Source organism: Oncorhynchus gorbuscha, linkage group LG03, assembly GCF_021184085.1.
Source record: "Oncorhynchus gorbuscha isolate QuinsamMale2020 ecotype Even-year linkage group LG03, OgorEven_v1.0, whole genome shotgun sequence".
Classification (NCBI taxonomy): domain Eukaryota; kingdom Metazoa; phylum Chordata; class Actinopteri; order Salmoniformes; family Salmonidae; genus Oncorhynchus; species Oncorhynchus gorbuscha.
Window position 1 is genome coordinate 30015853 of NC_060175.1, and position 27891 is coordinate 30043743.

The 27891-nt window shown below is 43.3% G+C and overlaps 1 protein-coding gene across 12 annotated transcripts in view; it reads right to left on the bottom strand.

Annotated features, from left to right (window-relative positions):
* Positions 1-3524: 3524 nt before the first annotated feature.
* Positions 3525-27891, bottom strand: part of LOC124031188 (nck-associated protein 5-like) — a 104049-nt gene continuing 79682 nt past the window's right edge. For 8 of the 12 annotated variants that reach the window (XM_046342134.1, XM_046342135.1, XM_046342141.1 and 5 more), the window contains 7 exons: positions 23150-23374; positions 14577-17830; positions 10495-10663; positions 10305-10383; positions 9921-10208; positions 9518-9651; positions 3525-6727 (listed from right to left, as the gene is read on the bottom strand). In XM_046342134.1, coding sequence (XP_046198090.1) covers positions 6482-6727; positions 9518-9651; positions 9921-10208; positions 10305-10383; positions 10495-10663; positions 14577-17830; positions 23150-23374 — 4395 coding nt within the window. In that variant the 3' untranslated portion in view covers positions 3525-6481. Of the gene's footprint in view, positions 6728-9517; positions 10209-10304; positions 10384-10494; positions 10664-14576; positions 17831-23149; positions 23375-27891 lie in introns of those variants that run through there. The other 4 variants (XM_046342138.1, XM_046342139.1, XM_046342140.1 and 1 more) reach the window with 4 other exon arrangements.

The following is a 27891-nucleotide window of genomic DNA, read 5'->3' on the forward strand; positions in this document are numbered from 1 at the left end:
GTGTCTAGCAGAGAGTCAATCAGCTCTTTGAAATCCAGTTTCAACTGTTCAAAGCTGCCTTTCATAATGTCATTAAAACTCACATAGACTACGATAGAATCAATGTCCATGTCCTGGCGCAGTACATTCGGGAGCTGCATAGTAATGTAATTTACTCCAGCTCCGGGATAGGACATTGTTTTTGTACCAGGAACAGTCACATTTCTTACCATGGAGCTGCCCAAAATCACGGCAGGCGAGAAGGACGAGGAAATCCACCCACTCCCACTCTTCACAGGATGGTGCAGGTCTCCGACAGATGGAGAAGCCCCGCTCAATCCAGAGCAGGACGTAGACTTCAAAATCATAGGGGAAAGAGTATGAGTAGGCACAGCGGCCACAGACACATGTACAAGCAGCGACAAAGGTGCAGGAAGATCAGGGCGTTTGTATCCGCTCTGGGCCTCTCGTTAGGAGTGTAGACTGCTTTGCGGGAGGCCGCTGTCTTTGTCTTCCACTGTCTATGGAGGCTGGCAACCTGCGCGGTCAAGGAAGCCACCACAAGCCTTTAATCCTCGGCAAGTGAACAATTGCCGCATTGGAACTCTGTGTGATCCAGTTTGTCTCGAAACAAAGTGTAGTAGATACAGCTCCTACAGCGCTGGGTCAAATATATTATGTTGAAGGGAGGGTCATCCATTTTAATTTCAGAGAGGTCTGATTTTGTCCATGTAACCCTTATTATAAATAACGTTCACTCCCTTAGCTTCATGTCCACATCCCAGTTTACACCTAAATTGGGTTGCAAAGCTACCAGTAATTGACCAAATGTATCAAATATTCTGTAAATTTGGTAACAACATTTTTTGTATTACTAATTACTTGTAATTTAGGTAATTTATACTTGAATAATTTGTGTCCATGAGTGTCTGGTGGATAGACCATATGGTTCAAGAGAAAATAGCTTAATTAATGAAAAAAAGCATCTAATCAACAATGGCATTCTTTTCTATTAACTCTGGAACTATTCCAACGATTGACTTTATTTTATTTTTTACAATTGACACTAGTTTGGAGCTAAAACATTTATAAAGATATTGACTGTCCTAATAAATAACTGTGTAAAAAGTATATCAAGGACATTTAATTCTGAAACTCTCATTAAAACACCACTAGAATTCACCAAGTTGATGGTTTGTAATTAGGATAATGTAAAATCATCTTATTTGATTATTTAATATATTTTACATGGGATAAGGCCACACAGACACCTGTGATCATCTGAGGTACCCAAAAATACCACTAGATGTCATCTGATAAAATGTAATAAAAAGTAAAAATACAAATTATGGTAGTTTACTGGTAAAATTTCCAGTAATATACCCTCCCTCTGAAAGAAACCCTAGCTTCATTTCTACACCCGGTCCAACACAAACCCTAGCCTTAACACAACCCTAGCATAATGTCTACACCCGGTTCAACACAAACCCTAGCCTTAACACAACCCTAGCTTCATGTCTACACTCGGTTCAACACAAACCCTAGCCTTAACACAACCCTAGCATAATGTCTACACCCGGTCCAACACAAACCCTAGCCTTAACACAACCCTAGCTTCATGTCTACACTCGGTTCAACACAAGCCCTAGCCTTAACACAACCCTAGCTTCATGTCTACACCTGGTTCAACACAAGCCCTAGCCTTAACACAACCCTAGCTTCATGTCTAGACTCGGTTCAACAAACCCTAGCCTTAACCCAACCTTAGCTTCAGGTCTACACCCGGTCCAACACAAACCCTAGCCTTAACACAACCCTAGCTTCATGTCTACACTCGGTTCAACACAAACCCTAGCCTTAACACAACCCTAGCTTCATGTCTACACTCGGTTCAACACAAGCCCTAGCCTTAACACAACCCTAGCTTCATGTCTACACCTGGTTCAACACAAGCCCTAGCCTTAACACAACCCTAGCTTCATGTCTAGACTCGGTTCAACAAACCCTAGCCTTAACCCAACCTTAGCTTCAGGTCTACACCCGGTCCAACACAAACCCTAGCCTTAACACAACCCTAGCTTCATGTCTACACTCGGTTCAACACAAACCCTAGCCTTAACACAACCCTAGCTTCATGTCTACACTCGGTTCAACACAAACCCTAGCCTTAACACAACCCTAGCTTCATGTCTACACTCGGTTCAACACAAACCCTAGCCTTAACCCAACCCTAGCTTCATGTCTACACCTGGTTCAACACAAACCCTAGCCTTAACACAACCCTAGCTTCATGTCTACACTCGGTTCAACACAAACCCTAGCCTTAACACAACCCTAGCTTCATGTCTACACTCGGTTCAACAAACCCTAGCCTTAACCCAACCCTAGCTTCATGTCTACACTCGGTTCAACAAACCCTAGCCTTAACCCAACCCTAGCTTCATGTCTACACTCGGTTCAACAAACCCTAGCTTCATGTCTACACTCGGTTCAACAAACCCTAGCCTTAACAACCCTAGCTTCATGTCTACACCCGGTTCAACACAAACCCTAGCCTTAACACAACCCTAGCTTCATGTCTACACTCGGTTCAACACAAACCCTAGCCTTAACCCAACCCTAGCTTCATGTCTACATTCGGTTCAACAAACCCTAGCCTTAACCCAACCCTAGCTTCATGTCTACACTCGGTTCAACACAAACCCTAGCCTTAACACAACCCTAGCTTCATGTCTACACTCGGTTCAACACAAACCCTAGCCTTAACACAACCCTAGCTTCATGTCTACACTCGGTTCAACACAAACCCTAGCCTTAACACAACCCTAGCTTCATGTCTACACTCGGTTCAACACAAACCCTAGCCTTAACCCAACCCTAGCTTCATGTCTACACTCGGTTCAACACAAACCCTAGCCTTAACACAACCCTAGCTTCATGTCTACACCCGGTCCAACACAAACCCTAGCCTTAACACAACCCTAGCTTCATGTCTACACTCGGTTCAACAAACCCTAGCCTTAACACAACCCTAGCTTCATGTCTACACTCGGTTCAACAAACCCTAGCCTTAACACAACCCTAGCTTCATGTCCACAACCTGGTTTAACCCGAACTCTTGCCTCAACCCTAATTTGGCATAACCCTAACTCTAATCCAGAGTATTGCATTTGCAGAGTACTGAAACAGCAAGAGAGTCTTGTTGGTTTCAAAGTCATAGCTCTGATGTTTCATGGATATTGCGAGCTTTTAGAAAGAGGCGTTCAATCAAGAGCCTAGAATGAATAAATGAAGAATGGCAAGCGAGCTCAGATTTTTATTTGTTGGGTTCTTGCATTTGTTTAGAGCCATAAATTAACAATCATCATAATTTTGTTTTTACAATCTTGATAAATAAAGCCATAAACCGTAAAATAGATTAAGTTTAAGCTTTATGAAGCTTTATTTAAGTGTAAATGGTATATACATCACTTGAAATACTATTTACCAAATCAGAGTAATAACATGAGATTACCCCAGGAAACAGAACACCAAACACAGACCTCTCATGGAAAAAAAATAACTTTAATTAAATAGGAGTATAGTACAAAAATAAATCGGTATCAGAATAAAAACGTCTAACAACAATGTCAACAACATCAACAATAACAAAAAGTTCATTGATTATGATTTGCCCTCAAACATAAATAAATAAATACAACAAATAGATAGAGCTGCAACAACCTCTTTGAATGAAGTGAGATAAATTGAGTCCATAAAGCAAACATATTAAGTAAAGATTTCACGTCTATGCCACTCCATCTTGGTCAGCATTGCCATAGTTAAGGTGTATGGTGTTGCTAAGACCCATGTTTGACTGACAGAGAGGGAGTCCATAAAGGCTTCCCTGCAGATAGATTACGTGTGTTACCATGGTGTTAACATGTAGCTACCTATGGATCTCCCAGTAACTTCCAATGGAATCTGGTGGAATGAAAAATGCTACCATCTGAAGTACTGTAGCTGGTTAGTTATTTAGTTGTATATGGTTTGGTCGCAACGTAGAACACAGTAATCCAAGACAAAATGATAGTGTTAAATACGTCCCATGGAAACATTTTTATTATGAGATGATTGTAAAAGAGAATGGGCTTCATGTCACACACTTGTTTTTCATTTAGCTATGATTCAGATGGGGTTGAAAGGCTGGAACGGTAGCAGATATTCTGGAAGACAACCTCTTCAACTCAAATCTATCTGTTCTCACAGAGAAGGGTATATACAGTAACAGTCAGATCTCCATTTCCATGGTATAACACAGTAGTTATTATGTTAACTCCAAGGGGGGGGCTGAAGGACAAGCAATGTTCAAAGTGGGATTATGAAAAAATGTGAACTCGAGAAAAGTCAAATCCATGTCAGTTTGGAAAGATCACATGCTTCTGAAAGCAGAGTTTGGAAGCACAAGGATGTCTTATCCCTGAAGAAGTTTGTGGGGAGTTATGAAGCGGATGGAACTACTTATGAGGACATAATCAAGTACATGGGCTGGGAGGGAGGAGTCCATGTCCTTCTTAGTGTCTCTTGGTGCTGTTCTGAAGTGGCTGTTTAAACAAGGGGTGCATTCCAAATGGAACCACATTTCCTATATAGCGCACTACTTTTAACCAGAGTAGTGCACTTTAGGAAATACATTTAAATACAGCACTTCTCGATTAGGATAATTTCTGATTCTTACGAATGCTAAATGTGTTTAGAAACCATACTCTTCTTCCTCCTGCAACATATCTGTAAGCCTGCCAAAACACTTGCGTGTACATCATGGTGTAGCATCTGCAGTACAGCAATGGTGATCGTACAATGATCCATGTCTAACATTCCTATAGCACAGACATTTTGTCTTTCTTAATTGTACAACAGTAAATTGATTGAATGCGTGTCTGTCTGTGCCTGTTAAAGGCAAACATTGGCCCATATTGCAGAAGTAAGCAACTACTCTGTTCAGTGGGGCTGGATCGTTACTTCTTCACAAGGCAGGCCTACATCCATCTTTTTGCTTTAGTGGAGCATTTTAGACAAAGTAGAGTTATCGGTTCAATCGTTTCTGGCAGGATAAATATGGAACTTGTGCCAAACAAGATTTTTGGCAGGGTGCGTTATAGAGCAGTGGACTAAACAGCCGACAATGAGCCTTTTAAAGGCATTTTCCCCAGACATTCACATAGGTCGCATTCATGGGAAACGCTGTGCCTGACAGGTTAAGCACAAATTACCTTTAAAAAGTCTGTTAAAGTACGCTGTTCTTTAACTCGTCTTAAATTGAATCCTGGCTCATGTATGCCAACTCAGTTTATAGTACATAAAAGGTGGATGGATCGTGTTACTTACTCACTCTTTCAGCTTGTCAAACTATTTTGAGTATTAAATAGCAGCTCAGTTTAGAACTTCATTGTTAATGGCGCATTCACAGGCTGCCTATATAATGCTGTTATAATGGCATTATTCCTGATAAATGTTTCACTACGTAAAACAGTCTGACAATGGATTAAACACATGTAAAACATTTGACTCTTGGTTGAGATTCTTCGCATTTCATTGTCCATAACACATACAGTACTAGGTAATGTCTGGTCATAAGTGTAATATAATGGCTGTTGTCATGATTTGCCACTATATGTTACAGTAGGTTGTGAAACAGTACACTATATGGCAGCTTCAGAGAAAGTGTGAACTTCTTTTCCCCGGTCAGAAGCTCATTGACATAGTCATAGCTAGTGTGGAGACCCTGCATTAAGTCTCACACACACACACACATCCTTCCATTCATACCCACACTTTTTTATTTAACTTAAAATTACATGATACATAACATGTAACAAAGCACAACAGTTAAAAAAACATAACTGAAAACAGGGAAGTTTATTATAGTCGATCCCCGCATTGCGACATATTTAGTGGGCAGTAAAATGTGGTTGTTTTCTGGCATTAATGGCTGCCCAATTTTCCTAGACTGAAACATGTCCACATCCAGGACAGACTTGAAAAACCCCTGATACCAGCCACTTCTTGGGGCCGACCTCAGGAGCCTGGTTAAGTTATTTAACAACAATTCTTCAGATTATCCAGACCATGGTGATCGTGTGGCTGTCTTGAACGTGTTATTTTCCCATGCATCTCGTCGGTGTGTGTACACATTTGAGTTGAGCTGGTCTGTCATCAGATGCTTGTTGCTTGGAGAACAACAGTGCCCAATTCTCAGTCTAGTTTCACAAATGATGTGTGTGTGTGAACATCAGTCAACCTGAGGGTGAGTTTTCCAGCAGTACTAACCAAATCTCAGCAAAGTAGACCGGGTCAGCAGAGAGAGCTGTGTGTGTGGAAGAGGGAAGGAGGTACTTCAACTTGGTCTGCCTTATGGGCTGGGCCACCATTACAAGGAGGGATGGATGTGCATCATTAGCCGTGGTTTAAAGGGTGTCGGTTGGTCCAGCTCTCCCTCTGTTCCCCTATCTGTCCCTGGGTCCTAGCCCTGGCTGCCACAGGAGGACAGGCTGTCGTAGAGGGAGTCACTGAGGGATTCAGGCGTCTCTCTCAGGGACAGGAGGTCCTCTGGTCTCTCCTTCACTAGCTCCAGCCCTCCGTCCTTCCCCACCTCCGAGGCGCTGGGCGTCCGCCCCTTACCCCGCTGGCTGAGCCCTGTCTGGAGTGGCAGGGGGAGGCTGCCTGGGTCAGTGGCCAGAGGGTGCTGGGGGGAACACTGTTTCAAACTCTTGGGGGAGAGGAAAGGTGGGCACATGAAGAAGGGGGAGGGTGGAGGGGAACAGGCGAGGATATGGATGGTAGGGAGGGACAGGGGGACAGATTGATGCTATAGTTAGTTATTTTAGGACAAGGTGAGATTTAACAGGTTCTAGGGCAACATGCATTTGACTGGGTTCATGCAAGTTATTGATTGATCATGCCTGGGAGAAATCCTCAGAACATTGTTTGGGGAACCGAAATGGGTGTCCCAGTTTCAAGGTCTCAGCTTGAAGAGAAGAAGCCTCGTATTGGGGCATTGGTTGGTCACATGTATGAACCAAATGTTAATGAATAATAAATTATGAATGATAAATAAGCTAAATCATGCAAATATAACTTGTCTGTGTAAGCAGTATAAGAGAACTAACGGGACTGCCCCAGGGGAGCATTTGACAGACAAGTACTACTTGGTGCATTAAGTTTGTTGGAACCTCTCCAGCTTTCTGATAATAAAGAATGATTCATTTAATATTGACTTCAGGTGTCCCTGGTGATAATTTCCACGACAGTCAGTAACCATGCTTCCATTCAACTCACTACGACATGGAAAAGCATGCACAGTTTATTAGGCTACAGATTAAATGAGTTCTGATGAATTTCACAGGGTGGTGAATGTGCACGGCGATAAGTTTGATTTTCCTTTCTAATAAATATCGAAGGTCTTTACCCTTTACACTCGTTAGAATTGGTCTATATGGATAGGGCTAAATTGAAATTTTTCTTATAGAAGAAATACGAAATGCATAACCATGTTAGCAATTGAAAGGGACAGTTTGGAGATAATGGGAAAATTATTAGATCAAAGGTAAGAATACAACAGTTCACTTGACAAGACTGAATCCAAACATTACATTATTGATTTTACATTTACTGTACTTTGCCACATTTGTTTATAAATACTCTGGATACTTTCAGTAGCATGATAAGACTATTCCTGGAAAATGTGGGTTAGGTCCAACATAAGACAACAAATGTCAAGGGTTTGAGTGAGAGGACTAACCTCTCCAAAGTGTGCAATTTCAATGCACTTTAATGACTCAAAGAAGTCTTCAACTATAAGGTACTTTAATTAAAAAAACATTTTTTTTTAGCTCTCCTAGTTGTGCTGTTAAGGATCTAGAGCACACTTCATTTTGAAGACAACCCTGCATCCCCACCATCACACAATTACTGTTGTTGTTTACGCAACCCAGAAACAGCCCATTATAAATAGCAATCTGGGTCAGGTGAGAATGATTTGAAAGCTTGTTCTATTTCCAACAGGACTAGCGAAGTTATAAAACATGATCTTACAGTGTTCAGCTTCACAAGGCAGTTCAGAGAAACAGATGGTAATGTTGGTGGGTATAGAAAGGAGTCATGAGTGCATTCAGGTTCGTGTGCTGCAGCAGATTCTCTTCAAGAATAAACAAACATTAGCTCATTCTGTTCAGAACAACCCAGGGTATGACGCCATGTCATCTTGTAACTACATCAGACATAGTGATCATAAACATTTGACACTATATGTATAGGAGTTTTATGATCTGGAAATGTGAAGTGCACATTTGGACTCACGGGTCTTTGGCTTGCTTGTATGTATCTTTCAAAATACATAGTCATCTTAATTAACATTTCCTGCACACAGACATATTTTTTTGTTGTTGCAAAAGTTGCCCAATTACCGGGAGGGATGGGGGCAACTTGTTGTCACGTTCGGGGCTCAAGTTCACAACGGCTGCCAGAAAAAACCCATACTGTGCTGTGAAGTGCAGAGCCAGAGCTCTGATGTCATGTATAGCATGTTACTGTACAGCCACTACATTCCAATTTAGGTGCCTATTAGTGCCCAAACCAAATATGCCACTGTAAAGGGTTAATTTGTATGCTGGTGACATGATGATGATGATGATCAGTGCTTAGCTGCTAATTGACAAATTAAAAGTGGGCACATTTGCTGTTTATTCATAATCTCATCATGTACCCTCTACACTGTATCAATGAGCTGTTTGCTAGAGTACCTGTGCCAAGTGGCCACATTTGCTGTTTTCGCAGGACTTTTTATGCCAAATGGGATGGAAACATATAACTTCTATTTTTTTTAATTTGGTGAATTAAGTTATACTTATGTGCACTACGTCATTACGCACAGCTCTTCATTCGTAACAAGCCAGTTTGATGGAAACACTGCTGTTAAAATGCACATATTTCTTTGTGCACTCTTTCCCCTCAATAAACTTCAAATTTCTCAAAAAAAGGGAGAACTTGGCATTAAAAGCTGTGGACTTTCTGTGCATTTCAGTTCCGGTCTGCCATTAAAGCAGCCCATTCAGCCCGTGCTTCTACACCTGCATTGCTTGCTGTTTGGGGTTTTAGGCTGTACAGCACTTTGAGATATCAGCTGATGTACGAAGGGCTATATAAATACATTTGATTTGATTTGATTCAAAGGGAGAGAGTCAAAAACAAGTTAGTCAAAACCCCTTCACCCTCTCGTTTTCACAGCAACGCCCCCATACCCGAGAAAAGGCAGGATGAGCTCTCACTCACTCACAATGCTAATGGGACTCTGGTGCTGACAAGGGACAACAACTGACAGGCGACAGTGTTCAAGGCCCCAGCTATCTTTCTATCAGCCTTATCTCTTCAAATATGAATAAAGAGCTGCGCTTTCATCATTTCTACATAGATTATTAAGATGTAACATGTCAGCACAGAGTAAATGGATGTGGTCTTCTTCGAAAGTTCTCATTAGAATGGAGATGACTGACTCACTCACCCTTCTGGATGGGGTCCCCAGGTCTCCCTGCACATCCAGGTAAACATCAGTGGCTTCTGCAGAGCCTTTCAGATTGGGAAAGGTCCAGTTCTTGGTGAGGGGATTTTGCATATGAGCTCCATAGGCATCTATATCTGCATAAGAGAAAATTCAATTCTAAATGGAAAATAGAGTGTACCTCAGGTGTTTTGTTGAAGGTTTAAACTTGTGTGTATAGTTGGTTCAGTTTTAATGAGCCACAACATATTTGTTTTGCAGGATTTATCATTATATTATTATTATTATTATTACAACTGATAAAATATGAACTTTCGCCATATTTCTTTTTGTGTAAAATGTCAGCATTGAAATGGTCTACATGGGAACACAACAAGTCCTATGGTAATAAAAAGTCTAAGCTTACCCTTGTGGATTGTACTAGACAGGTGCATGTTGGTACCTTTTCCCTCCAGCCCGGAGCCATACAGGACAAACGGGTTGTCTTCATCCAGAGATGACAGCTCTCTCTCCAATGTATGGGCCTTACGCAGAACCTTCATCATGGCCCCATGCTTACCCTGGGAGCAAGAAAACCCTTGCTCTCCCTGTGGCTTCCCCTTAGGGACGCTCTTCCCTGCCATGCTACTGGCGTAGTCTGGCATGGGGAATGTGCCAATGCCACTGTCGAGGGTGCGCATGGAGGCCCCAGAACCTAAACAGTGAGGAAGGAACAATCAAGTGAGACTAGAGTCAGAGCTACTCAAGGAAAATAGACGACTGGCATTATTATGACTCAGCATCATGCTACCTGTAAAATGCTGAGCACTAATGGACTCTGCCAAGCTGTCTTCTGATGTGACCTCACCCGTGCCGATCATAACCGAACCCTGAAACAGCAAGGGTCAATGACAATCATATATATCACTGACACTACATGTGTAGTTTATTAATCTTTCTATAGTGTATCAGAGGAATACGACAGAGTGAAAAGAGTTTACCTGGGCTATCTCGTCCCTGCTCTTGGTGTGGCTGATCCCGTTCCTCTGGTGACTGAAGTTGGGCCGCGACCTCTTAGAGTCAAAGGAGAGGCGTCTGTGTGTCATTCCAAAGGTGGTAGGTATAGTTCTCCTCTTGTCCACCCTGTTTCCAGAACAAGACGTCGAGGGACTTAAGGAGGAAGATGTTACAACAAAATCATAGGGGAACTAGCTTTCGACTTAAACTCCATTTACAAATCCAATTTGATCAGATATAAATCATAAGAGAAAGAGTTTACCCTCTGGCCAAGTTTTATAATTATCTTATGATCACAAATTTAGTACACTGACAGCCCCAGTCCAATATATCCTAGACAGGGTTTGGATGTACAGTGGGGCAAAAAAGTATTTAGTCAGCCACCAATTGTGAAAGTTCTCTCACTTAAAAAGATGAGGCCTATAATTTTCACCATAGGTACATTTCAACTATGACAGACAAAACAAGAAACAAAATCCAGAAAATCACATTATAGGATTTTTAATGAATCTATTTGCAAATTATGGTGGAAAATAAGTATTTGGTCAATAACAAACGTCTCTCAATACTTTGTTATATACCCTTTGTTGGCAATGACAGAGGTCAAACATTTTCTGTAAGTCTTCAAGGTTTTCACACTGTTGCTGGTATTTTGGCCCATTCCTCCATGCAGATCTCCTCTAGAGCAGTGATGTTTTGGGGCTGTTGCTGGGCAACACAGACTTTCAACTCCCTCCAAAGATTTTCTATGGGGTTGAGATCTGGATACCTGGCTAGGCCACTCCAGGACCTTGAAATGCTTCTTACGAAGCCACTCCTTCGTTGCCCGGGTGGTGTGTTTGGGATCATTGCCATGCTGAAAGACCCAGCCACATTTCATCTTCAATGCCCTTGCTGATGGAAGGAGGTTTTCACTCAAAATCTCACGATACATGGCCCCATCCATTCTTTCCTTTACACAGATCAGTCGTCCTGGTCCCTTTGCAGAAGAACAGCCCCAAAGCATGATGTTTCCACCCTCATGCTTCATTCTTTGTCCTCCAAACACGACGAGTTGAGTTTTTACCAAAAAGTTCTATTTTAGTTTCATCTGACCATATGACATTCTCCCAATCTTCTTCTGGATCATCCAAATACTCTCTAGCAAGCTTCAGATGGGCCTGGACATGTACTGGCTTAAGCAGGGGGACACGTCTAGCACTGCAGGATTTGAGTCCCTGGCGGCGTAGTGTGTTACTGATGGTAGGCTTTGTTACTTTGGTCCCAGCTCTCTGCAGGTCATTCACCTGGTCCCCCTGTGTGGTTCTGGGATTTTTGCTCACCGTTCTTGTGATCATTTTGACCCCACGGGGTGAGATCTTGCGTGGAGCCCCAGATCGAGGGAGATTATCAGTGGTCTTGTATCTTCCATTTCCTAATAATTGCTCCCACAGTTGATTTCTTCAAACCAAGCTGCTTACCTATTGCAGATTCAGTCTTCCCAGCCTGGTGCAGGTCTACAATTTGGTTTCTGGTGTCCTTTGACAGCTCTTTGGTCTTGGCCATAGTGGATTTTGGAGTGTGACTGTTTGAGGTTGTGGACAGGTGTCTTTTATACTGATAACAAGTTCAAACAGGTGGCATTAACCTCTTGAACCTATGGGGGAGCTGTGTCATTATTGGATAAAAAGACGTGCCCGTATTAAGCGCAATATTTTTTCACGAAAAGATGCATGGAATTGACAGCCTTGGAAAGACACAACTCTGACGTTGTGACGTAGAAGTCCGTCACTGGCCGCGGGCAGCATTTGGTTCTTTAACGCACACACATATTCATCACTCCTCCCTGCGCCATTATAAGATAAGTTAACAATGTGGGTCGACACAAATTAACTTCTGTCTTGGTGCATGCATTTCACACTTGTCAATGTTCATATTTGAGAGATACAATAATTATTATACTAATCAATGTTGTGGATGAGCGCATTGTTTGTTTGTTCTGTTCCTCTCTCTCCATCTCTGTAGCTTCCGGGTATGCTGGAAAAGGACCCGAGCTAAGGGAATTGGGTTGGCTTTATAGTGCCTGTCCCAAATGGCTCATTAATGCATATGGGCATATTGAAAGATATTGTCAGTAGTGATGTAATGTTGTAAATGTTATGTTGTGATATTGTTTAAAACCGTGTTGCAATGTATATCCTTTAGTATGTTTAGTTCATGGAAAATGTAGGTTTGTATTGTTAATTGATTCATTAATTGGGGTTAATTGTTCTGAGGGGAGGGGCTAGCCCTACAAAAGGAGCCTCTCAATCATGGAGAGGCATTTTTGGATTGAGCTGTGGATGGGGCAGCCTTGTTTTTAAGCTGTCCCATAAGGTAGACGTTGATGGCAGCCTTCTGGCCTACTCTACGTGACAGACGTCTCCAAAACTGCAAAGATATTATTTGTGCGTGCCCCAGAACTAATGCAACAGGCGAAACCAAGATGAAGTTTCATACAGGAAATGCCCCAGATTCTGAAGGCGCTGTGTTCCAATGTCTCCTTATATGGCTGTGAATGCGCCAGCAATGAGCCTGCACTCTCTGTCTATTGCCCGAGGTGTCTGCAGCATTGTGACGTGTTTGTAGGCATATCATTGGAAGATTGACCATAAGAGACTACATTTACCTGGTGTCCCACCTGGTATCCCGCCCGGTGTCCTGTGTGCGTAATCTGTATGTCCATGCGCGTTCCATTTGTTCAGAATTGAAAGTAAACTGCCACGATGGATTTTATCGTCGATAGATATGTGAAAAACACCTTGAGGATTGATTCTAAACATTGTTTGCCATGTTTCTGTCGATATTAATGGAGTTAATTTGGAAAAAAGTTCGCGTTTTAATGACTTTTTTTTCTTCCCCTTAACCAAACGTGATGAACAAAACTGAGCGATTAGTCGACACAAATAATATTTTTTTGTAAAAACGGAACATTTGCTATCTAACAGAGTCTCCTCATTGAAAACATCTGAAGTTCTTCAAAGGTAAATGATTTTATTTGAATGCTTTAATGGTTTTTGTGGAAAATGTTGCATGCTGAATGCTAACGCTAAATGGTACGTTAGCCATCAATACTGTTACACAAATGCTTGTTTTGCAATGGTTGAGAAGCATATTTTGAAAATCTGAGATGACAGTGTTGTTAACAAAAGGCTAAGCTTGAGAGCAAATATATTAATTTCAATTCATTTGCGATTTTCATGAATAGTTAATGTTGTGTTATGCTAATGAGCTTGCTTATAGATTTTCACAATTCTGGATACAGGTTTTTTTTCGTAGCTAAACGTGACGCAGAAAACGAAGCGATTTGTCCTAAACAAATAATCTTTCAGGAAAAACTGAACATTTGCTATCTGAGAGTCTCCTCATTGAAAACATCTGAAGTTCTTCAAAGGTAAATGATTTTATTTGAATGCTTTTCTGTTTTTTTTGTGTAAATGTTGCCTGCTGAATGCTAATGCTAAATGCTACGCTAAATGGTACGTTAGCCATCAATACTGTTACACAAATGCTTGTTTTGCAATGGTTGAGAAGCATATTTTGAAAATCTGAGATGACAGTGTTGTTAACAAAAGGCTAAGCTTGAGAGCAAATAGATTAATTTCATTTCATTTGCGATTTTCATGAATAGTTAACGTTGCGTTATGGTAATGAGCGTTAAGGCTGTAGTCACGATACCGGATCCGGGATGGCTCGACGCAAGAAGTTAATACAGGTAACGAGTGAAGGACAGAGGAGCCTCTTAAAGAAGAAGTTACAGGTCTGTGAGAGCCAGAAATCTTGCTTGTTAGTAGGTGACCAAATACTTATTTTCCACCATAATTTGCAAATAAATTCATTAAAAATCCTACAATGTGATTTTCTGGATTTTTTTTCTCATTTTGTCTGTCATAGTTGAAGTGTACCTATGATGAAAATTACAGGCCACATCTTTTTAAGTGGGAGAACTTGCACAATTGGTGGCTGACTAAATACTTTTTTGCCCCACTGTATGTCATTCATTCTCAGGTAAATGATCAGGTTATTTAGGAATACATATCATTATTACCTGTTGAGGAGCTGCTGCATGAAGTTCTCTGCGGTCAATCCTCTGCACATGAGTGACAGTTGGCCTTGGGCTTGGTCCATCACCACCTCACATGAGTGGCCTCTGCCAGAGCAGTCCATCCCGACCCTGTTCACATATGCCCGCTCCTCTTCCAGCGCCTTCCGCAGGTCCTCTGCCTTCTCCATCAGCTTGGAGATGTTCAGGCTCTCCACCACCTTCTGGGGACCACCTGTCTTAGGGTCCTTAGCCCCTCCGCCAGAGGCAGACGATGACACGTTGATCTTGAACTTGGACACTTCCGGTTTGCGGTTGAGGGCCGGGAGCTTGCTCTTCCTCAGGCCGAACCAGTTGGCGATGCCATTGGAGGCCTTCTGCTTTGGCTCGGCCACCTGGCCCTGGTCCTGCTCCTGCAGCTTCAGCATGTTTTCCTCGATGCCACGCATTACCTTCTGCTCAATGGCAGACTGGAGCACGGATGGGCCAGACGAATACGGCTTTTTGTCCTCTTTTGCGATTGCTTCAGTAGACGGCCGTGGTGGCAGAGGGGGAGGCGGGAAGCTCTCTGCATGGCCAAAGGTCTTTTTCTTGCCGGCCGGGAGCTTGGTTTTGTCCTCTGGCCGAAGTGGGTTTCTCTGAGCCATGGCACGGTCCTCAGGAATGGGTTTGACCCCTCTGGGATAAGAGGAAGCTTGACCTACCTTTGAAGGGGACTTTGACGGGACTTTAGTGGGGCTGTTTTGTGGGCTGAGGGCAGTTTTACTGTGGTGGCTCTGGGTGATGGGGCATTTCCCATAGCTCCGCACCACTGGAGGAGTCTCTGTGTTGGAGGATGATGTGCCCATCTTGATCTTTGGACCTTCTGCTTTTGCTACATATATCCTGGGAGAAAACAGTGTCTCCTGCTCTCCCTTGGGTATCATTGATGGGGTGGCTGAGGATTTGGTGCCCGATTCATGTATTGGACCTATCACCCTAGTGTGACTGTCGAGGCTGGTTTTGGGGTAGGGCTTCCCATCCAGGGAATCGGTGGATTTCTGATTTCTGTGCTGCTCTGCTCCAGTTCGCTCAACTTGCCTTTCAGCGGTCTTGCTTTTCTCAATATTGTTGGTGGGGGGTTTGCCTAGGTTACTTTGTACATCCTTCTTGTCCACAGACTGTGCACCTACTGGCAGATCTTCTGTGCTCTTCAGTTTCCCCAAAGCAGCCAGGCGCTCTTTGAAGGGGTGGTGACTGGACTCACTCTGGGAAGTCTTGCCCTGCACCAGTCTCTTGGGGTCACCTCGCCTGGCTGAAGACTGAGTTGGCTGGGCAGGTTCACAGTTCTGTTGGCTGGGCTCTGGAGCTGCACGGTGCGCCTGGTGCCTGTCCCTCATGCTGGAGTAGTTGGGGTGACTACTTTGTGCTTTACTGGCAGCGGAGGAGGACGAGGAGGGGAGGCTAAAGTGTTGGTTTGGCTTGTGCCAGACGGGGCTTTCTGAGTCAGTGTCCTGGTCAGAGAAGTCCTGGTCAGCCGTCCCTGGGGACGAGTCAGGGTGCTGTGAAGATGGGGGGCTGAGGCGGCTCTCATCTTGCTGACAATGCTTCTCTACAGGACCCTCGTGTTGGGGGTAAGGGAGGTACTGGGACTTCTTAAGACCCTCCAGGAACTGGGGCGTCCCATCTGAGGGGCAGACATTCTCGTATTGGTGTACCTTCTGAGAGCCCCTTTGTGCATGAGAGGAGGGGGGTGCCTTTGTGCTGTCGCTGTTTTCAGCAGCCACTTTGCGCCCAAACCCAATCTCCTTGGCCATGGGAGGGGTGTCCACAATGTCCTCTGATTTGGGTGGGGAGGTGGGGGCGGAGAGTGTGGCAGGGTAGGGGTCTGTTTTGGAGGAGGATGAGGATGGCTGTTTCTCCCTCTCTGTGGTGGTGGCTTTGCGGGTCAGGACGGGAGAATGGTACACCTCATAGTTGTTGTTGTTCCTGCAGGGGATCTTGGAGCTGCGGGTGAGCTGGGGACTTAGACGGAGGGGGTTACCTGGTTGTGCCTGGTTGATCCCCGGAGGGATCTTCAGGAACTTGAGCAGCCGGGACGGGGAGGAGATAGGGGAGGGCTTGACTTCACTCAGACCTGAAGAGGGAGAGGTGGGGCTGAGTGCAAGCTTGCTCTTCCCAGAGGGATTCAGGGCCTGAGCTGAGCTGTTCCTCTCAGGGACTGGGGCTGGAGAATAAGATTCCACCGCCACCTTCTTGGAGACGGATGTTTCATTGGAGAAGTAGAGCCCGTTGCAGATCTGATCACTCACTTCCTGCTCCTTGGGATATTCTGGTTCCGTCTCAACATGGTCTGTGTGTGAGGTAGAAGAGTGCAGGCTGTTGTTCACATTGTGTGCCGCTGCCTCTACTTCCAGGTAGCAGCACTCTTCCAGACTGTCCTCGTTCTGGCTCTGCGACGTTGCCATGACAGCCTTTATGTGCTTTATATCCTCACCGTGAGAGGGCTGTACCTCTGCCTGTGGCGGAGGTTTGCCGGATGGATGCTTGTCTGTGTGTTTTTGTAACTTCCTGGGCTCCTGCCCTAGCATCCCGTTGAGGTTGGCTTGGATTGGCAAGGAGAGGAAAGGATCAGAAGAACCTTCTGGAGTGCGCTCTAGAAAGTCCAAAGCTGTTTTGTGCATGTAGCACTGGTTTGTGCTGTCAGCAGAGAGGAGGTGGGAAAGAGCCGCTGCTTGGGGAGGGGTTGTGCTCTGTGCCGATGCCCCCTGGTCCTCTGCACAGGCCTGCCTGTTAAGGATCTCCACTCTGGCCTGGTGTGAGGCACTGTGGCCCTGGGCACACTTCAGCAGGCTGTCCAGGCTGCTCTTCTGGGAGAGTATGTGGCAGGACTGACATCTCCCGTGTTGTTGTTGCTGAAGCTGGGCATGGTCCTCCTGGAGAGCCCCTTCTCCATTGGCATAATCGTGAATGTCCGAGTCAGAGCTGGAGTGGTGGCAGCGTGATGATGGGTGTGCCACCGGGCGCTGTGGGGCAGGTAACGCCTCAGAGGACATCAGGGATATCTGGTCTCTCACCATGGAGACCGGCGCCTGGCCCAGGTCATGGTGGGGGGACAGGCAGGAGGAGGGGTGGAACTTGAGTGGGTCTGACTCCTCCAGCTTGCGCAGGACCTCTAGGATGTGTGCTTTCTTCTTGAAAAACGGAGACAGGGCCTCCATGGAGGTGGCAGTGGCCCGGGCCGATGTGGCTGACCCGTTCTGTGTGCGGTCCCCATTGCTCTGCATAAACAAGGACATCAGGATGGAACTTTGTTACATCTTCATCAAACAACAAACTAAGAACAACACTTCAAGTTAAGTACAGTACAACTGCTATCTGAAGATGTGCACAATGCCTCCAACATCTAACACATTGCATGCACGGTGCACCAGGAGTTATATGCATTGATTTCACGCAGACACTCGATTGTGGAGGTTCCTTTTTACTGTTTTTTCTTGGATAAGTAATGACTTCGAGAGCCTGCAACTCATGTTTCAAGTGAATGTACTTGTTTCAAGTTAACAGTCCAAGTCACCAATGACTATGTCACAGCAACAGAGGACATCCTGAGAATTCTGAACACACTAGTCCTGACGGGGAGGAATAAATGAACGACAGATTGGGAAGGAGAGGCGACTGAAGCTACTTTGGTTACACATGGCATGCCAACCTTAGGAAGCTGTATTTATCTTTAATTAAAGATGCAATTCATTCTGTAATCAGTGAGAAAATGTATTCTGCTCTCTTCCGCCCGCCTCATTACCTCTTCCTGAAGTGGCAATTAGAGGTCGACACAGGAGTGAATTATTCCCCCCCCGCCGTACTATCCTAATCCCGCAACAGTTCCCTAACCACGAAACTTTACAGTCCGGCACAATAAAAATGTCTCCCATCCTGTGCAGAAATCAGAAATAAATTCTTCCATTAACTGCTTGGCTGTCTCCACTCAGTGTGAGTAGCCACCCAGCTAGCACATAACACTCAGAGAACCATTTGTTTCTTAGAGCTTGGTGAAAGTGTGGTTGTCATATGGTTACTCTACATCACATATGTCAGAGTCAAGGCCCGCGGGCCACATCCGGCCCGCGAGAAGGTTTTTTACGGCCCCTGGGATGATCTTGATTTGTTATTAGAACCGGCCCGCAGACCGCAGCAAGCCGGCAGCCCGCAGATCTTTTACACGCACCAATACTACATTTCCCACAATGCAACGGTGACGCACCGAGCAGTAGGCTGCTTCATTTCAATATTTATTGGCACAGCAGTTGTCAGCATCACAGTAAAATTAACTTTCAGATACCCATCAAAAATGGCAAAACGGAAGGTGGACACTGAGAACCGGGGGTTTCAAACAAGGTGGGAGTCGGAGTATTTGTTCACGGAGGTAGCTGGAAAACCTGTGTGTCTTCTGTGTGGAGAAAGTGTGGCGGTACTGAAAGAGTATAATCTGAGACGACATTATGAAACGAAACACGCGGACAAAAACAAGAATATGGACATGGAACAAAGGCTACAAAAGGCAGAGGAATTAAAACGAGGCCTCAAATCTCGACAGGCTCTGTTCAAAAAAGCCAAATCACAAGGCCAGGCTGCTGTCAAGGCCAGTTTTATTTTGGCAGAAGAGATCGCTAAATCGGGCTACGCCCGGCCATTTACGGAGGGGGATTTCATCAAAAACTGCATGATTAAAGTTTGTGACGAAGTTTGCCCAGAAAAAAGGCAACTCTTTTTAAATGTGAGTCTGAGCAGAAACACCATTGCCGAGAGAGTAGACCAGTTGTCCATCAATCTAAAAGAGCAGCTTGTGAAAAAGGGAAAAGATTTCATTGCATATTCCTTGGCTGTGGATGAGAGCACCGACATTTCTGACATTGCCCAGTTGTCAATTTTCATCCGCGGAGTGGACTCCAGCCTAAGCGTGACAGAGGAGTTTTTGGCTTTACGTCCTATGCATGGCACAACTACGGGGCATGATTTGTATGAAGAGGTGTCAAGATGTGTAAATGAGATGGAGCTGCCTTGGGAAAAACTTGTGGGTTTGACAACCGACGGAGCACCTGTGATGTGTGGACACAGGAGCGGACTGGAGGAAAACGCGACAGGTGAGCTGACAGCTTATCATTGTATCATACACCAGGAAGCGTTGTGCGGTAAAGCCTTGAAAATGGAGCATGTAATGAGCATCATCACGCGCACAGTTAACTTTATCAGAGCCAAAGGTTTGAATCACCGCCAGTTCAAGGCATTTCTGACGGAGTTAGAAACGGAGCATGGTGATTTGCCTTATCACACAGAGGTGCGATGGCTAAGCCAGGGAAAGGTGCTTCAAAGATGTTTCGAGCTTCGTGAGGAGATTTGTCTGTTCTTGGACAGCAAAGGGAAAGACCAACACAACTCCGAGACGAAATGTTTCTGTGTGAAATGGCTTTTCTGTGTGACATTACGAGTCATCTGAATGCAATGAACTTGCAGCTGCAGGGTCGGGATCGTGTCATCTCTGATATGTACAGTACAGTGAAGGCATTTAAAACCAAGTTGAGTGGATGATAGAAAATTGCTATTATTGTTTTTTTCTTTGAAGTAAATTTAGCCCACTTTTGCTAAAATAGAAAATATAGGCTACTGATGGTGCCTTGAATACCGGTTTCTTTCATTTAATGTTCATGTTATGGGGATTTTTATATAAAGGAAATTTGTCTTTTGTGTCTGTTGAAAATTAAAGATTACTGACAGAGCCATAAGAAAATATTGCTTTATTTATCTGATCATATTGGAATATATTTGTTAGGTTTTCAGTAGGTTCAATTAGGTTCACTAGACTATATGCGTCATTTAAAAGTGTTTCAATGAACATTCGAACAGTCCGGCCCTCGGCTTGTAGCTAAATTTTTTATTTGGCCCTCCGTCCATTTGACTTTGACACCCCTGCTCTACATGAAACCTTCCCACAACTTTCTGGGAATGGTGCAAGATAGTGGCTTTGGAACATTCTCAGCACATTTAATGAACTTTACCATAAAAAAATTAAAATAAACTTTTTTCTTGTTATTTCATTACAATTCCTAAAAACATGGTTACATTTCATTCACATTTTGGTAATGCTCTATGAACATTCTCTAACTGGTTTGGCATTGGGAATGTTCTCAAATTGTTCTAAGAATGTTAACACAAACAACGTTTTTCTGTGGGAATTTCAGTACTTCGAGAAAGTTAAGAAAATGTTCCATAAAAACCACAAGAAAACCTTTAACGTTCAGAGAATGTTCTAAGAATGTTATTTAAAAACAGACATTCCATTCTCAGCATCAACAAAACTCTCCATCCTCTATTTTGTCAAGTGTGTTGGCTGTACCCACTAATTGGCCACACCGGATCTTAATGAGTGCTTGTTTCCTTTGAAATGGTATTGGTAAAAAAAACATGGTGCAGAGGACTAATTCCATGGATAGAGAACAGAAGATTACTTTATCACATTGGGTGTTGTATAAATATAATAATAATAATAATAATAATAATAATAATATACTTTTTTCATTTATTTAATAAACAAATGTATCACATTCTTGTGTTATTTGATCACTCAGGTTCCCTTTATCTAATATTATATTTTGGTTGAAATCTGATAACATTCCGTGTCAAAAATATATATATGAAAAAAATAAAATCAAAGGGGACAAACACTTTTTCAGGGCACTGTATATACAATCCAAGGAATACCTAGGATAGGATAAGTATCCCCCCCCCCTTTAAGATTTAGATGCACTATTGTAAAGTGACTGTTCCACTGGATGTCATAAGGTGAATGCACCAATTTGTAAGTCGCTCTGGATAAGAGCGTCTGCTAAATGACTTAAATGTAAATGTAATGGATGGGAGCTGCACCTGTATCAGTGGAGCTAGGGGGAGTTGGGAGCAGTGCAGAGCTTAGCTGAGGATGTAACTGTATTCAGTCAGTCAATAAATGTATCTACTCTAACCATGGTTCATTAAGACCACAGAGACAAGGGTCTTCTGCATTACATTAGCTGGTTATCCAAAGCTCTGGATAGAGAAGAAATAGCATTTGGATTGAGATAAAGCTAAATAACACCTTTTCAGCTCCCATTATCCCTGTGTGAGCCTTTATATTGTAAAGCAGCATATCAACAGTGGACTTCACAGGTGTGTGTTAATGGGTCCACTAAAGGGATATTGCATTAACTATAAATTGACCCAAAATCTCCCCCTCACTACATTATTGTGTAACACCCCAGGGATATATGAAGGGTATACAAAATTAAATCTGAAGACTATGGAATGATGGCTTGGTTGCTTTGAGACTTGGGGCCAGAGAGAAACCAAGGATGTCTGATGAAAATAAAGGGAGAGAAAGAAAGGAGTACATAGGTTGAGTGTTTGTTCAGAGGGAAACAAAAATCTAAATTCAATTTGACACCTCTGTACCTGCCTAACAATGAAAAACCAATCAGTTTCCCTCCGTGTTGAAATGACTGATTCTCCCTCTTTTCTTTCTTCCACTTGTTTCTCAGTCATTTGTCAGCAGGAGTCTAGTGCTGCTCATCGGGCAGTGATTACAGCGGCCTATTTTGAGAACATTAGAGGGGCTTGGTGAGAGCCGTTGGGGGTACTTAGGTGAGTGTAGGGGGAAAAAACAGGTTGAACTTTCACAGCAGAAAATTTAATGGTGGCGCTAGAACATTGAACAAGCAAAGCCCCTTTCAATTATATTGATTTGTGGTTCAATTGATACTGGGATGATACCTCCTTGGAACATATGAGTATGAAAATCAACATTGTGATTACTAACAGCAGGGGTCCAAAGCTGGTGAAGCAGAGGTAAACCAAATATGACTTTGCTGAGCTGCATAAGGTGGCACAGAGGGCTGATTGACATTGTGACTGTATCCTATGCGATAGTGGAATGGGGTTTACGATTGGCTTTGAGATCTGGGTTAAGGGTCACAGTCATAGAGATCCTATAAATATACAAATACACTGTGTATACAAAACATTAAAAACTGACCAGAACTGACCAGGTGAATCCAGGTGAAAGCCATGATCCCTTATTAATGTCACTTGTTAAATCCACTTCAAATCAGTGTAGAGGAAGGGGAGCAGACACGTTAAAGATCTTTAAGCATTGAGACAATTGAGACATGGATTGTGTATGTGTGCCATTCAGATGGCGAATGGACAAGACAAAATATTTAAGTACCTTTGATCAAAGTATGGTAATGGGTGCCAGGTGCACCAGTTTGTGACAATAACTGCAATGCTGCTGGGTTTTTCACGCTCAACAGTTTCCCGTGTGTATCAAGAATGGTCCACTACCCAAAGGACATCCAGCCAACTTGACCTAACTGTGGGAAGCATTGGAGCCAACATGGGCCAGCATCCCACTGGGGGGTGCAACTCAATATTAGGAAAGTGTTCTTGTTCCTAATGTTTGGTATACTCAGTGTATATATGTCCTACATATATACATTTGTAATTCTATGGTCACAGTTTTACAAAGTTTTAGTTGGGGGTTAAGGTTTGTGTGTGGGCTAGCTGCTCACCTTGAGTTCCCCCTCGTTTTTGGACACCAGCAATTTGTCACTGTCCATGGTCAGGGGCTCTGTGCTGGGCTCTGTGCTGGGCTCTGTGCTGGGCTCTGTGCTGGGCTCTGTGCTGGGCTCTGTGCTGGGCTCTGTGCTGGGCTCTGTGCTGGGCTCTGTGCTGGGCTCTGTGCTGGGCTCTGTGCTGGGCTCTGTGCTGGGCTCTGTGACAGACACCAACTGCAACTGGAACAGGAGAGAGGACAGAGAAAGAAGAATGTCAGTAACGGCACCATTTCGACTATTGTCATTATTTGCACCCTCTCCTGATTTCCTTTAACCTGCCTCCTAATAGACAGAGAAAATGGCATTACCGGAGTGGGCCAGCCTCGCTTCATTTCTATCCTAGCGCTGAGTAATTAAATTGCTTCGGCATTGAGATGGCATCAGGTTTCCTTATAATATTCATCACAAAGAAAGGTGATGGCGGGGGAAGAGGCATTCACTCTGCATGTGAGGGGAAAAGGTTTTTTCCCCTGACAGGTAAGAGAGAGGCAAAGAAAGCGAAGGAAGAATACAGAAAAATGGAGGCATGGGGAAGAAGGGGGTTGGGGGAGTTGGGGACAGCTTCCATTTACAGTAATAGAATGTGCCACTTTGCCCTCCTGTGAATTACAAGGCAATTTATTTTAGATGAAATGCTGTATTGATATTTCTGCAGCAGATGGCTTCTCTCTCTCCTATCCCCTCTATTGTGAAGTGGGTGAAATACTAATAGAAAATAGAGAGAGGGAGTTGGTGTAAACAAACAGAGGTGAAAAAAAGAGAGGAATGGAAAGGGATAGAGATGGAGAAGTGGCACGGGAGAGAGAGGTGCCAAGTGTCATACACTTCAAAGAAGAAGAAAAATGATGACCAAGGTCACTGAACATCTTTATCAAAGACAAGATGATCTCTGCATCTGTTCTTTTGAAGCCAAATTCACGGAAACTTCAGTCGTTGTATAATCATCTTTAAGCTCCAGAGTGGCGCAGCGGTCTAAGGCACTGCATCTTAGTGCTAGAGGTGTCACTCCAGACCCTGGTTCGATCCCTGGCTGTATAACAACCGCCCGTGATAGGGAGTCCCATAGGGCGGCGCACAATTGGCCCAGTGTCGTCTGGGTTAGGGGAGGGTTTGGCCGGGGTAGGCCATCATTGTAAAATAAGAATTTGTTAATTGACTTGCCTAGTTAAAGAAAGGTTCAATAAAAGTCTCAGCAGGGGATTCTAAAACCCTGTAGCGTTTTTTTGGTTTCTTTCAACAAGGCCAAAATGGACAGTAAGAGCTCCAAGGAGCTTTCAGGCTCCAGGCTATAATCAATTTTACAATTGATATTAGATATCAGTTTAGTTTAATACAGTGGGGCAAAAAAGTATTTAGTCAGCCACCAATTGTGCAAGGTCTCCCACTTAAAAAGATGAGAGGCCTGTAATTTTCACAGGTACACTTCAACCATGGCCGACAAAATGAGAAAAAAACCAACAGAAAATCACATTGTAGGATTTTTTATGAATTTATTTGCAAATTATGGTGGAAAATAAGTATTTGGTCAATAACAGAAGTTTCTCAATACTTTGTTATATACCCTTTGTTGGCAATGACAGAGGTCAAACATTTTCTGTAAGTCTTCACAAGGTTTTCACACACGGTTGCTGGTATTTTGGCCCATTCCTCCATGCAGATCTCCTCTAGAGCATTGATGTTTTGGGGCTGTTGCTGGGAAACACAGACTTTCAACTCCCTCCAAAAAATGTCTATGGGGTTGAGATCTGGAGACCGGCTAGGCCACTCCAGGACCTTGAAATGCTTCTTACGAAGCCACTCCTTCGTTGCCCGGGTGGTGTGTTTGGGATCATTGTCATGCTGAAAGACCCAGCCACGTTTCATCTTCAATGCCCTTGCTGATGGAAGGAGGTTTTCACTCAAAATCTCATGATACATGGCCCCATTAATTCTTTCCTTTACACGGATCAGTCATCCTGGTCCCTTTGCGGAAAAACAGCCCCAAAGCATGATGTTTCCACCCCCATGCCCCACAGTAGGTATGGTGTTCTTTGGATGCAATTCAGCATTCTCTGTCCTCCAAACACGACGAGTTGGGTTTTTACCAAAAAGTTATATTTTGGTTTCATCTGACCATCTGATATTCTCCCAATCTTTTTCTGGATCATCCTAATGCTCTCTAGCAAACTTCAGACGGGCCTGGACATGTACTGGCTTAAGCAGGGGGACACGTCTGGCACTGCAGGATTTGAGTCCCTGGCGGCGTAGTGTGTTACTGATGGTAGGCTTTGTTACTTTGGTCCCAGCTCTCTGCAGGCCATTCACTAGGTCCCCCCCGTGTGGTTCTGGGATTGTTGCTCACTGTTCTTGTGATCATTTTGACCCCACGGCGTGAGATCTTGCGTGGAGCCCCAGATCGAGGGAGATTATCAGTGGTCTTGTATGTCTTCCATTTCCTAATAATTGCTCCCACAGTTGATTTCTTCAAACCAAGCTGCTTACCTATTGCAGATTCAGTCTTCCCAGCCTGGTGCAGGTCTACAATTTTGTTTCTGGTGTCCTTTGACAGCTCTTTGGTCTTGGCCATAGTGGAGTTTGGAGTGTGACTGTTTGAGGTTGTGGACAGGTGTATTTTATACTGATAACAAGTTCAAACAGGTGCCATTAATACAGGTAACGAGTGGAGGACAGAGGAGCCTCTTAAAGAAGAAGTTACAGGTCTGTGAGAGCCAGAAATCTTGCTTGTTTGTAGGTGACCAAATACTTATTTTCTACCATAATTTGCAAATAAATTCATTAAAAATCCTACAATGTGATTTTCTGGATTTTTTTTCTAATTTTGTCTGTCATAGTTGAAGTGTACCTATGATGAAAACTACAGGGCTCTCTCATCTTTTTAAGTGGGAGAACTTGCACAATTACACTTGCACAACTGACTAAATACTTTTTTGCCCCACTGTAAATCCAAAGAGCAGCAAGGCATCATAGTCCTCGCTTTAATATTTCAATCTCACATCTGACTATATCAACACAGAATAGATCACTACACACTATGGAGGATATGTGACAGAATTCTAAAACTAGCCTACATATAACAGTTCCACATTTCACAACAATCACCTAAGCAACAACAATAATGAGATCAGCGTGACAGAGATGTGGGAGAGCTTCTCAGCTCCCTACCAAATGAAAGCAGATTACCTCAGAAACACCATTCTTATTAAGTAGTAAACAGAATGACACATAGGACCATACTTTGATCGTGTTCTGAATATAATCATAATGAACAGGAGACAAGCAAGGCAGAAAAGAGGTTCTCCCTCTCCCCCAGTGGTTTATATAAGTATATCACACACAGGCAAAAATGAGTCTCTCCAATTTGATGGGATAGACGTTATTTTCTCTGTGGGTATTCTGATGTGAGGAATTATAGAAAAAAACATTCATATCCAAATTCTCATTAACAGCCCAAAATGATCCGAGAGCCAACAGACAGACTTAAATCCATTCTTTGGTCACACTTTCAACAACAGTCTGTCAGTACTCATTTCTATATATTTTATTTTTATTTCACCTTTATTTAACCAGGTAGGCTAGTTGAGAACAAGTTCTCATTTAAAACTGCGACCTGGCCAAGATAAAGCAAAGCAGTGTGTCACAAACAACACAGCGTTACACATAGAATAAACAAACATACAGTCAATAGTACAATAGAAAAAGTCTATATACAGTTGAAGTCGGAAGTTTACAAGTTCATACCATAGACAAGTACATTTAAACTCAGTTTCACAATTCCTGACATTTAATCCTAGTAAAAATTCCCTGTCTTAGGTCAGTTAGGATCACCACTTTATTTGAAGAATGTGAAATGTCAGAATAATAGCAGAGAGAATTATTTCATCACATTCCCAGTGGGTCAGAAGTTTACATACACTCAATTAGAATTTGGTAGCATTGGCTTTAAATTGGTTAACTTGGGTCAAACGTTTCGGTAAGCTTCCACAAGCTTCCCACAAGAAGTTGGGTGAATTTTGGCCCATTCCCTGATAGAGCTGGTGTAACTGAGTTAGGTTTGTAGGCCTCCTTGCATGCACACGCCTTTTCAGTCCTGCCAACACATTTTCTATAGGATTGAGGTCAATCAATCAATCAATCAATCAATCAATCAATCAATCAAATTTAAAATGTCCTTCTTACATCAGCTGATGTCACAAAGTGCTGTACAGAAACCCTATTGCAGATTCAGTCTTCCCAGCCTGGTGCAGGTCTACAATTTTGTTTCTGGTGTCCTTTGACAGCTCTTTGGTCTTGGCCATAGTGGAGTTTGGAGTGTGACTCTTTGAGGTTGTGGACAGGTGTCTTTTATACTGATAACAAGTTCAAACAGGTGCCATTAATACAGGTAACGAGTGGAGGACAGAGGAGCCTCTTAAAGAAGAAGTTACAGGTCTGTGAGAGCCAGAAATCTTGCTTGTTTGTAGGTGACCAAATACTTATTTTCCACCATTATTTGCAAATAAATTAAATAAAAATCCCACAATATGATTTTCTGGATTTTTTTTCTAATTTTGTCTGTCATAGTTGAAGTGTATCTATGATGAAAATTACAGGCCTCATTTTTAAGTGGGAGAACTTGCACAATTGGTGGCTGACTAAATACAGTGGGGCAAAAAAATATGACTCATTTTACTGTGGATATAGATACTTTTGTACCAGTT